The sequence below is a fragment of the Trachymyrmex septentrionalis genome, unplaced genomic scaffold, assembly GCF_001594115.1.
Source record: "Trachymyrmex septentrionalis isolate Tsep2-gDNA-1 unplaced genomic scaffold, Tsep1.0 scaffold133, whole genome shotgun sequence".
NCBI lineage: Eukaryota > Metazoa > Arthropoda > Insecta > Hymenoptera > Formicidae > Trachymyrmex > Trachymyrmex septentrionalis.
In genome coordinates, this window is record NW_017304472.1 from 532042 (window position 1) to 543962 (window position 11921).

General features: G+C 33.3%; 1 protein-coding gene and 1 long non-coding RNA gene across 5 annotated transcripts in view; one reads left to right on the forward strand and one right to left on the reverse strand.

The window, feature by feature from the left end:
* The first annotated feature begins 2456 nt into the window (after positions 1-2456).
* On the forward strand, positions 2457-8116 carry LOC108757163. The gene is made up of 3 exons (XR_001939887.1): positions 2457-3228; positions 3390-3552; positions 7915-8116. It is a non-coding gene; the product is annotated as an uncharacterized LOC108757163 (long non-coding RNA).
* Positions 8117-9756: 1640 nt separating this feature from the next.
* Positions 9757-11921, reverse strand: part of LOC108757170 (protein AAR2 homolog) — a 14580-nt gene continuing 12415 nt past the window's right edge. For all 4 annotated transcript variants that reach the window (XM_018501578.1, XM_018501579.1, XM_018501580.1 and 1 more), the window contains 4 exons: positions 11085-11200; positions 10868-11021; positions 10514-10789; positions 9757-10408 (listed from right to left, as the gene is read on the reverse strand). In XM_018501578.1, coding sequence (XP_018357080.1) covers positions 9982-10408; positions 10514-10789; positions 10868-11021; positions 11085-11200 — 973 coding nt within the window. In that variant the 3' untranslated portion in view covers positions 9757-9981. The remainder of the gene's footprint in view (positions 10409-10513; positions 10790-10867; positions 11022-11084; positions 11201-11921) is intronic.

Consider the following 11921-nt stretch of genomic DNA (forward strand, 5'->3'; position numbering starts at 1 on the left):
GAACTCATGAAACGATTCCATACGTGACAATATTTAAATGTGTATGTTGTGGGTGGTTCCTCTGGATTGGATCTCCGGCGTGGCCGGTTGAGGAACGCTTCACTTTCCTATACACAGAAGCATCCAAATCCTTTTATTCACTAACGGTATCTTGACAGACTTACTTATACACGATTTACACTTGAAGTACTTTCATATGGGTCCACAACTATTGCTGATCATTCTCCGCGAAACGTACTGAGTAATACACGCTAAAAACGCGATTAAACGAATACTAAAAACGTGTATCTTGCTTCCGATTGCGACCACGCAGTTCAATACAACTGATGGGTGACCTGCCTGCGTCCAGAGTCACTCCGTCAAGAGCTTTTCGTCATACCAGTGTCGACTATGTGGGACCTTTCAATATCAAACTCTCGAGAAATAAATCGGGTAAGGCTTACCTGTGTCTTTTTGTTTGCATGACTACTAAGGCAGTACACCTCGAACTGACCTCACAATTGAAACGTTTTTGAATGCACTTAAAAGATTTATTTCTCGAAGAGGGATTTGCGAGTCCATTTTGTCCGACAACGTCAGGAATTTCCTGAGTGCAAGCAACATACTGCGACAGATTGGCGAATTCTTATCACATCTTGAACATCAAGCGAAGATTACATTTCGCGTCGAACCAAGGAATATCGTGGAAATTCCTTCTATCTCACTCCCCTCATATAGGAGGACTATGGCGTCAAGGCGGTCAAAACTCATCTTAGAATTGTCATCAATGATACGTTGCCATTTGAGGTACTGTATACAATACTTGTTCAAATCGAACCTATTCTTAATTCACGGCCTTTATGTCCCTTAAACATTTCTCCAGACAAACTAGACACCAGGACATTTTCTGATCGGAACATCGCTTCTGACATTACCGGAAACATCTGTGCTTGATATTCCAATAAACCGCACTAATCGTCATCAATTGTTGATTCAGATGCAGTAATCGTTCTGAAAACGTTGGTCTAGAGAATACGTGACTCAAATGCAATAACGAAACAAGTGGAAAACCACTGCAGACAATAATAAGATACAAATAGGCAGGTTAGCGATGAAAATCTACCTCCGCTGAAATGGAGTACAGGCAGAATTTGTGAAATTCATCCAGGCCCTGACGGTCTAGTACGTTTCTTTACAAACTGCGACGGAAATCGTTCAACGCTCTCTGCCAAAAATATATGTATTACCAATTAACTAACAATGTTGTTTATTGCGTATAGCTATCATTTAAGCCTATATATGTATTTAGAATATGTTTATCTTTGTATTTCAAATATTACGATCACAATGTAAATTTAGACATTAAGTTTATCTAATTACATTGAAGTTATACTTCAAAGTGGCGATGGATGATTTCATGTGCATTTCTGTTTTACCGGCCTTATTAGTCATATCGTCTTGTTCCCAATGTGTGGCACTAGGCGCGAGCGATCGTTGTATAATCACAAATACGAAGAAGAGCGGTAGTACGATCACGCATCGGATAGACGAGTGATCCCAAATAAAGAACAGAAAAACCACATTTCGATTCTGCTTAACTCACCCAACGATAAATCCTGAGTCATCAGTGAACAAACATATTATTTCTTTTTATTTCAGGTTTCTTGTAATTGGTTTTCCGAGTTTTACGCTTTTCCAATAATTTATTTTTCGGAAAGTATGTACTTATCCAGTGGTAAGAGTGTTTTTATGTATTTCTTCTAATTTTTCAGATTTCTTATAAAATCTTTTCTTTTAATTTCAAATAGATCCTCATGGTGGTTTTGGTCATGGCGGTTTTGGTCGTCCTCGTTGTAACATTCATTTATTTTATTAGAAATCGAAGTAATGACTATCATGGTTGTTCCACTCGAATTTCCTCCTCATCTGGTTCGTATTCTAATTTTATGTTTATTTCATCACTGTCTTCAATCTCAACATCTATTCCTTTGTTTTCAACTGTTTTTTGAGTTTTTTAAATCCTTCTCGTTCATTTTTTCTTAATTCTTCTGTTAACTTATTGATTTGTTGATATAATTCTCAGAAAGTATTTGTTCTTAATTCTTCTGTCTGCATCATATTTATTGCATTGACAACGTTGACGTGTCTGACTCTTCTATCTTTATAGATGCTGCGTAGCTGTCTCTATTTGAATTTCTCCTGCTACGATTTCTTATTCTTCTATCTTTGTTACTTGATTGTATTGATGATTCTTCATATTTCTCTTCGCTTAATTCGCTTTTCTGCAAAGGTTTATTTAGATCATCTGTCAGATCTTATTTGTCTCGAGTTGAAAACTCCTATTGTCTATCTGTCTAGATCTTTTAACAAATATGCTTTAGGTCTAATAATTTTGTTAATTCTATAAAGTCCATCATATACAAGATGTATTTTTCTCGTTACCTTTTTATGTGCATCAGATCTTCTGTGCAGCCTTAACCATACTGTCATCTAGTTGTAATTGGTTCGCAAACCTATGTTTATCGAATTGTATTTTTCGCTTTTGCGCTGTTTTATATATTGTAATTAATTTTTTGCTTGTTTTATCTTAATATTACAAGGTTCGTTATTAATCACGTTTGGTAATAACGAGTGTACGTCTATATCTAAATTATCGTCGTAATGAAGGTCATCTGGCGCATAACCTGTACTCGCGTGCGCTGTACAATTAATCGTTCTTTCTAATCTAAATATAATTTAATCCCATAATTGGTGATCATGACTCGCATATGTTCTAACTATTCTACCTATCTCTCGCATAACTCGTTCTACCGGATTGCTTTGAGGATTATATGGGCTTGTTTTTATCTCAAATTCGTTTTTACAAGCAAACCCTTTCCATCAGTTTGTTCATGGTATAATAAGTAAGATGTACCATTCCGATGGATGCGCACTGGATTGAAAGTAGTGGGGATCATCAGCCAATCAAGTTGTGACTATTTTGCAGAAATTCAATATGCGCTTACAGAGCGCTGAGTACCTCGTGTTGTCAAAACAAATAAGACGTTTATCAATTTTGACATTTAATTGGCTTTTTTTATTATATTTAGACAATTTTGCATGTAATATGCCAGTGTGCATACAAAATTGTAAAACGCGGACAGGCCGTGCTAAAGGAAGAAGTAAAATTTGCTATTTTCTTAAAGAGCCTAATCTGAGAAAGAAGACTTGAGGCTTACAAACGCAAAGAAGAGCTGAAACAAACATACAGTGAGTTTATGATACACATTTTGTTTGTCACTAACTGTTGCAATGATGTAGTGATTAATAATGCAAATTTATAAACTGAATTATAAAATCTATACATATAGAGATATAGAGATATAAAGGTATAGATTATATTGAACTTTAATAAGAAACATTATTTTCAGATGTAGTATGTGAGCGACATTTTCTAGCGGACTGCATAGAGGAAAAGTGGACAGAACAACGTTTGAAAAATCAATCACGAGTGATTCGACGATTAAAAGAAGATGCAATACCGACAGAATATTTGAATATTGAAACAGAAAGGAAACCAAGAATTAGTAGAAGGTAAGTAACAAATTTATGTTGAAACAATTCTGAGTTGTGTTATGTAACACACCATTAAGGACTAAAAATAAACCTTGTAATTCATATTAATAAGATTTATTTTACGTAATAGTTTATCAATTAATTCTTTATCAATAGTTATCAAGTAATTCTTTATCAATATTACAGTAACAGTACAATGCCAATAAGTATAGTATATAAAGTGAAATGCAAGAAGAGCTAATGAAAAGTCGATTTCAATGACTAATCACAATTCATGAAGCAGAGCGACACTTTTTTGTCAAACTTTTACTTATTTTTATATACATAAAACAACAATTCAAGGACTCTTCATACATAAATAACAATAAATCAAGAGCAAAGTAAGATTTAAGACGCATTTCTTTAAAAAGTCATACAAATGATGTTCCTTAACACTCAAGAGAAATCGTGTTATCTTTTTTTCGCTAAAGAGAAAAGACTTGAATCGAAATTTAGGTGGTTATTTAACAAAAAGGAGAAACATACGTTATTGGGGATTACGATATAGTACAGTTTTGATTCTTCTGAGAAACCATTCTTTTCAACATCGAGTACCTTTTCAGTTTTTTTAACACGCGATTCACGGGAACATTCTGCTTTGTATGTTGCTAATCCTGCTTCCGTTTCACAGATTAGTTTTATTCCTAGTTCCGTCATTTTCATACATCCTAACACTTTTCCTTTGATGACCAGAGGTCATCGTCTTTAACTGTTAGAGACGATTGGTTTGTGAATTTATCTTCTTGTAATATTCCTGTCAACATACAATACTTCTTACAATTAGGAGATAATTTCGCACTACCTTTTGTTAATAAAAATAAGTTAATCTTTGATTGTATTAAAGGAGTTGAGAGTAGTACATTGAGAATGTCTATAGATAGAATTGATGTGATTAATCATTCCATTCCAATCCTGAACAATATCATCTCTTCTTCTATTTTCACATCACCCACGGATAAACAATTGTTAAGGATAGAGTCCGATTTTCGTACATTTGTGTCGGCGCATTCCAACATCATTTTTACGCATGCTGACAAAGGCAACATCACTGTTGCCATGGACAGGGACGCAGATAGGAACAAAATGACCACATTATTAGCGAACTCAGACACGTATGTTTTAATCAAGATCCGATTAAAAAACTTACGACAGCTTTAAGGTCTTTGCTCACTGGATGGAGAACTAAAAGTCAAAGATTCTAATTATAAAGCTTTGTATTGTAGTGATGGGTTACTTCCGAAAGCCTATGAGTTGCCTAAGATTCATAAGCCTGGTTGTCCTCTCAGGATTATCGTATCATCGGTGGGCAGTCCGCTATATTCATTGGCTACTTTTTTGCACAATAGATTATTTAAAATCATTCCGAAGGCAGATAGTTGCATCAAAAATAGCTTTGATTTAGTCAACAAATTAAGAATGTTACATACTACTGCACATGATTTAATTTTATTGAAATAAATAAACAAATTCAAAGGACTCTTTCAAAACATAATAACAAAAACTCAATCAACGGGCGAAGTAAGAGTCAACCACATTTTTTAATTTTGACATAAAATTATATATTGTATTAAACGCGATGAAACATCACGCCAAAAAATAAATAAAACTATAAACTAATACATTACAAGTAACAAGTTTCGGCTACCAGTTTGAGCCCTCTTCAGACATTAGTACAATAAAAGTAACAGAACAAATTCAATTGTCACAAGTATTCGCATAATCCGAATAATCACAGTTCGGGTGAGTCTTGATCTCGAAACATAATTTCCGTATGGTTGAATAGTCAAAAGTATTAAAATTGTCATTGTTGAAGTTCTAGTTAATAAAACGGATAAATTAAAAATAAATAAAAATAAAAATAAAAAACGCAACGGACAAATACGTATAAATAAAATAATATAAAATACCTAATGTATTAGTTTATAGTTTTATTTATTTTTTGGCGTGATGTTTCATCGCGTTTAATACAATATATAATTTTATGTCAAAATTAAAAAATGTAGTTGACTCTTACTTCGCCCGTTGATTGAGTTTTTGTTATTAATTTTATTGGATGTGACATCTCTTTTCACTGGATCTCTTTTCATTGGAATATTCCAATAGATATAGCGGTCGATTGTGTAAATGATGGAATTTCATTTCGAAGGATTGCTCATTTCCTAAGAATGAGTTTTTGAGAGCGTTTTGATTTGTCTTAGATTCAATCTTTTTTCCTTTGATAATTTAATTTACAAGCAAATTTTGGCACCCCCATGGGTTCTCCATTACCACCGGCAATAGCGGATTTAGTAATGAGGAGATTAGAAATGATGTCCTTGATGTCATTGAATTTGGACATTTTATTTTAATATAGATATGTTAATGATATTTGTACAGCGGTTCCTCCTTCTAAAATCGAGGTTTTATTAAAACAATTCAATTCTTTTCATCCGCGCCTCCAATTTACTGAAATAGGAGGAGAAAAAATAAATTTTCTTGATATCACTACATCTAGTTACAGGAATCGTTTTATTTTCGATTGGTATCGTAAGTCTACCTTTTCAGGGAGATTTTTAAATTTTAACTCGAATCACCCAATTGCACAAAAAAAAGGTACAATTTTTTCGCTAGTTGACAGAGCTTTTTTTACTTTCTGATTTTAAGTTTCATTCAAAAAATTTGACTTTTCTAATTAACATTTTACTTGACAATGATTATCCACTGACTTTTATTTTTGACACTGTTAATCAACACATTAAAAATAGACACTTGACACATAAAGATTTAGTTGACAATGTACGAAAGAATCTGTATCTTGGCTTACGGTACCTTTTATTTCTTTTCACACCAAAAGTTTAAGCGATTTAATAATAATACCTACGTCAGGGTTTCTTTCCACAATCCGAATAAAATGGTCAAATATATCAAAGGGCAGAAGGATATGTGTCCCCATACATCTAGAAGCAATGTAGTCTACAAAATATTGTGCAATAATTGTGACGCGTCGTATGTTGGACAGACGGGCAGACAATTAAAAATTAGAATTACTGAACATCGTAATCATATTAGACATAATACTTCTGTTCATTCTGTCATAACGGAGCACAGGCTACAGTACGATCATGATTTCCAATGGGACAGGGTTAAAATTTTGGATGAAGAGCCTAATTATAAGAAACGCTTAATTTCCGAGATACTCAATATCAAGAAGCAGAAAAACAGCTTGAATTTACAAACTGACACGGAAGATCTGCATAGGGTATATATACCTGTTGTAAATAGAGTTTAACTTTGTGATACCGACTGTCCGTCTCTTCTCTCAATCCGTGTTGATCCGCATAAGCGAGCGTACATCAAGCGATACACAATGTCTGTCTTTTATGTCTGCGTTTCACTTGTCTCGTTATATTTTAATAGTTTTATATACTTGTTATGGACACATTTATTTGAACAATTTACATGTTTTCTGGTAAGTTTTTATTTCTTATTTGAAATTTTCTTTGCGTTTAATTTTTTTTCGTAAGATGTTTTTTATCTTTTTATTAACTAAAATTTTTCCAAGAGATATACTTGCGACTGTCTAATCGTAAATATCGACGTGAATATCGTCGAGTTCTATATCAAAACTCACCCGAACTGCGGACATAATGAATATGTGTAATTTTAACGTTTATCACTTTGTATTACGACATTCTTTTTTTTCTGATATGTCTTACGTCTCAAGAGGGCTCAATCCGGTAGCCAAAACTTGTAATGTTTTTAATTTATTATCACTTTTACTTGTTGTCTTATTATATATCTTTTCTTTCTTTTTCATTATTTTTTCTGTATTTTTAATTTATTCCTTCATTTGTATGATTTTTTAAAGAAATGCGTTGATTCTTACTTTGCCTTTGATTTATTGTTATTTATTTTATTTTTATATATTTTTTGTATGCGAAAACGCATCGATGCGCTCACAGTTTCTCAACGACAATCTCGATATTTGGACCCTAGACATTTAATTATGCCAAAAATACATCGACTAAAAGTATTTTTATCAATATTTGATTTGAGGTAACCAGAAAATTCAATATTATATATAATATAGCTTTAGCCACAATCGCACTTATTCAACTCCTCTGCGATCGCGTGACCGTAATAATAATAACGTCAATAACTTCAACTTATAATCTCTGCAGAGTGTAGAATGTGCAATGCAAAATGTGCAGAACTGTCACAGCGCTGGCAACGCTCGCCATATGTGATGTGAGCATGCATTGCTAGCGCCACATTTGCCTCTTGCGTCAAAAATTCGAAAAGGACATTACCCCCACTCCGTAACGGTGACGACGACATTTCTTAATTTTTTCTTAATAAAAGTTTCAGATTCGTATTTTGCAATATCTCCGCTCGTAGAACATATAGAGAAAATAAAAATACTCTCATAATATATCCCGAGCGGTTGCAATCATGAGCACACTTAGAACTTAATCGATTCAGCTCTTATTGAGATCCGATAATCTCAATCTGGCGCAACTCGCCGGCTTGCGAAAAGTAGCCATGGTAGTATCGCTGCGCGTAGCTTAGCGCTACCAATTAGACTACCAGTGTCTCCAGATTTGTATTTGCCTTTATAATTAATGTAAGTGTTGCATAATTTTTATTTTTTATTCCTTGATAATCATTTAATTTTTGTTAATTGATATTATAAATTTAATGTTTGTTATTTATATTTCAGTTGTGTTTTTGTTCAAATAAAATTTTTATATATACACATACATAAAGTTATAATTTATCAGTTTATCATATAGTTTTAATTGTTAAAGAAGTTTTTAAGCTACAAACTGTAATTTCTTTAAAGCATCAATTTTAACGATAATTTATTCTATTTAGTTTATCTACCAATATTATTAACGAGTACATACAATCATTTATATGATACATCAAGCTATATCATTAATACGACTGGAATTTATTCTTTTATTCATACTGATTGTCCTTTCTCGCTATTAACCGATGAATTGGTTCGGAATCATGACTCTTCACTACATCGTTTATTTATCAAGTTTGACTTAACATATAATATGGTTGCGATATATGGTTACCATACTTTGTAACACGAAGATAAGACGATCTTTAGAAATCTGTTATATTATCTATTGTACCTCGAATGTGAAATCATTCTCATAATATAATTAGTTATAATATTAGTCATAATATAATTAATATAATTAGATATTTGAGTATTTATGTATTTCTACGACTGATGAGGACTAAGTATAGTCGAAACATACTGTTGAAACTTATCGTCGGAAAATTATAATTTGTAATTAATAAATATTTGGTATCTAACTCGTTTAATGTATTGACCTGGGTTTTACTATTTATTAATTTGTTGTAAGTTATACGAGCGAACAGAATTGATTATTTATATTGTAATAATTTATTTTTATTCTTGTCCAATGAATAATTAAAAAAATCTCGTTTATATTTAATCTACTCGAATATATAATATTAAAAACTATTCTATATCTTTCCTTGCTTATGTAATGACTTCACGCGGAGCAACTTTCAACCTACCTCCCCCAATTTCAGGGGCGCACGACTTCCATGCGAAACGATTCTCACCCTATCTTCCCCCGATCGAGGAGCGTACAACTTTCCACGAGAAGCGACTATCATCCCACCTTTCTCTCTACCAAGTCATATGCCTCTTAGGAGTGATGAGGTGAAAGTCGTTTCGCATGGAAGTCGTGCGCCCCTCAACAGGGGGGAAGTGGAGTGAGAGTCGCTTTGCGTTTAAAGTTGTAAAATTATTTTAAAGCAGAAAATTTCAACTTCCCACGCAAAGTAAGGTCCATTCCACCTCTCATCCTGCTGAGGAGCATACGACTTTCCACGCAAAGCGACTCTCACCCCACCTCCCTCCTGTTGAGAGGCGCACGACTTCCATGCAAAACGACTGTTTTACATAGTAGAAAAGGGACATTTTTCAAACTTTTATTAATAACTTTTTAATGAATGATGAGCGACGGCTAAAATCTGTTGGAGGTCACTTAGGATTATTATTTTGACAACATATGTCAAAATCAAGGTTATTGGCGATTGCTCTCATTTTCTGCAGTTTTACCTATCTTTCTAATATGATACCGAATTGAGGTAATTAATTAAATTATTAAAATTTTATAAAAATTACTTATTTATTTAATTTAATTTGTGATATTATTACAGTAGTTTAATTGCGTTGATAAGTCCCAACTCCGAAAAACCAATTCGGCGCGCAGTTCGAATGACTACAAAGATAGTATATATGCATGTACATATGTAGTATGTATACAATTCACATTGAATTATTTAAAGCATTAAAGATTCAGCTTCGACCGTCATAGATTATAATATTCTTACTTGTTGTGTATTTATATTATTGTTTTAATAAATCATTTATTATTATTTATTTATTTGTGTTTGTGACAAAGTGACAATAACAGGCGCATTGTCGTCCGCCTCTTCGAGTAAATTCGAAAAGTCCCACAAAAACTTGGCGGTCAATCGACCTTGTAAACGCTTGGCGTACGATTTTAATCGATCGTCCACCTCAGAATTTGACTCGATATTACCGAATAAGTTGCACAGATTACGATATACAAAATTATTGTTCGCTACAATGTCGCAGAGTACTTCTTCTGGCACATACGATAATTCTTCTTCCAGGACTTGCAGAAATTCTATATATATAGAGCGATATTGTGGAATCACGTTATCGGCGCCACAAATCAACGATATGAGTTTCTTCCATTGCTCGAAAGCGTCCAAGCTCTGACCAGCTAGGAAGCAAATGAACGTCAGCTGCATTTCCCCGATAATTTCGACAGGTCTAAAACAATTAAACTTTAAATATTCACACAAAACTCGTTTTTTCTCATCGAGCATTTTTCTCGCTTTTAATCTTTAAGATCTAAAATTTCAATTCCGAACTTACTCTTGCAATTTTTTCAGAGTGATTTCCAAAACATAACTAGTATCAAGAGAATGCCGCGTTATCTCGCTTGGAGTCGCATCGTCGGGATAATGTCTGTCTGGTATTTCTGTAAGCCTGAGTTCTGTACCAGGCTTCGGTTTCAGATTCGGTAGCATCTGCTCCTCCTTGCCCTCCGCCGTGAGTCTACTGGAATTTTTTCGTTTGCTATCAGATTCTCGGCCACGTGGTCTCGAAGCGTCATTGCAATGCTCCAGTTCCAAAGCGGATCGTACATAACTAAAACATATTATTCCAATAGAGTCGTACATTAAGTTTTAAATTTCAAGTAGAAGACAAGACTTACATCTTACTTACCCACATAATGGCGAACACCTCGTCATGATAGATGCAGTAATATCGTTTGTTAATTTTGTCCAAGATTTCGATATTTCGTATGGATATGATCCTAAATACCTGTTCAATTCTTTTATGTTATCTTTCAACCTTTGAACTGTCTCGTCAGGTACAGCTGTTTGAAGATTTCATGTAGAACTTGAATCTCGCATTATTAATAATAATCCTGATTACTTACATTCTGAACTAACATCTTCCTTTTTGTTATCCCATTTTTTCACTAAGAATTCACCTTTCTGGAAGTCATGAAAGAAACCAACTCTAGGTGCTAACTCGCCAAATTCATTTGCTGCACTATAAAAATATTGAATTATTCAGTGAATTTAAATAGTTATATCTATATACAAGTTATACCTATACAAAACGATAATTGTATACATATAATGATATCTTTTGACATAAGATTTAGAATTACTGACATTCATATAGTGAATTTGATCAATTGTATTAAATAAAATAGGATATGTTAAAAACTGCTACACATAAAATCAGCTATGTTAAAAGTAAAAGTATATATAGGACGTTTTGCGTCAGGCCACCACCTCTCCTTCCAAAATTTTACGCAACGGAAAAAAAACGTTTAATAAGGTTTCAGAATATTCGCACAATTGTGTACTTTCGAATGAAATGTTGCCTTTTAAAAAATTCAATATGGCGGTTCAAATATCTGAAATCCGCAAAAATCACGAATGTTCTTACAATATCTAGGTTCGTAATCATTTATACTAATCATTTTCAAGCCGATTCGTCAAGTTTTCGCATTTAAATCGACAATGTTGTAAGAACATTTGTGACTTTTGCGGATTTTAGATACCATATTTGAGCCGCCATATTGATTTTTTCTAAAGGCCAGGTTTCATTTAAAAATACACAAATGTGCGAATAGTTTAGACCTTAAACATTTTTTTCCATTGCGTCAAATTTTGGAAAAAGAGGTGGCCCGCTTGACGCGAAACATCCCATATATATATATTGTATATACACTCATATATATACATATATATATATATATATA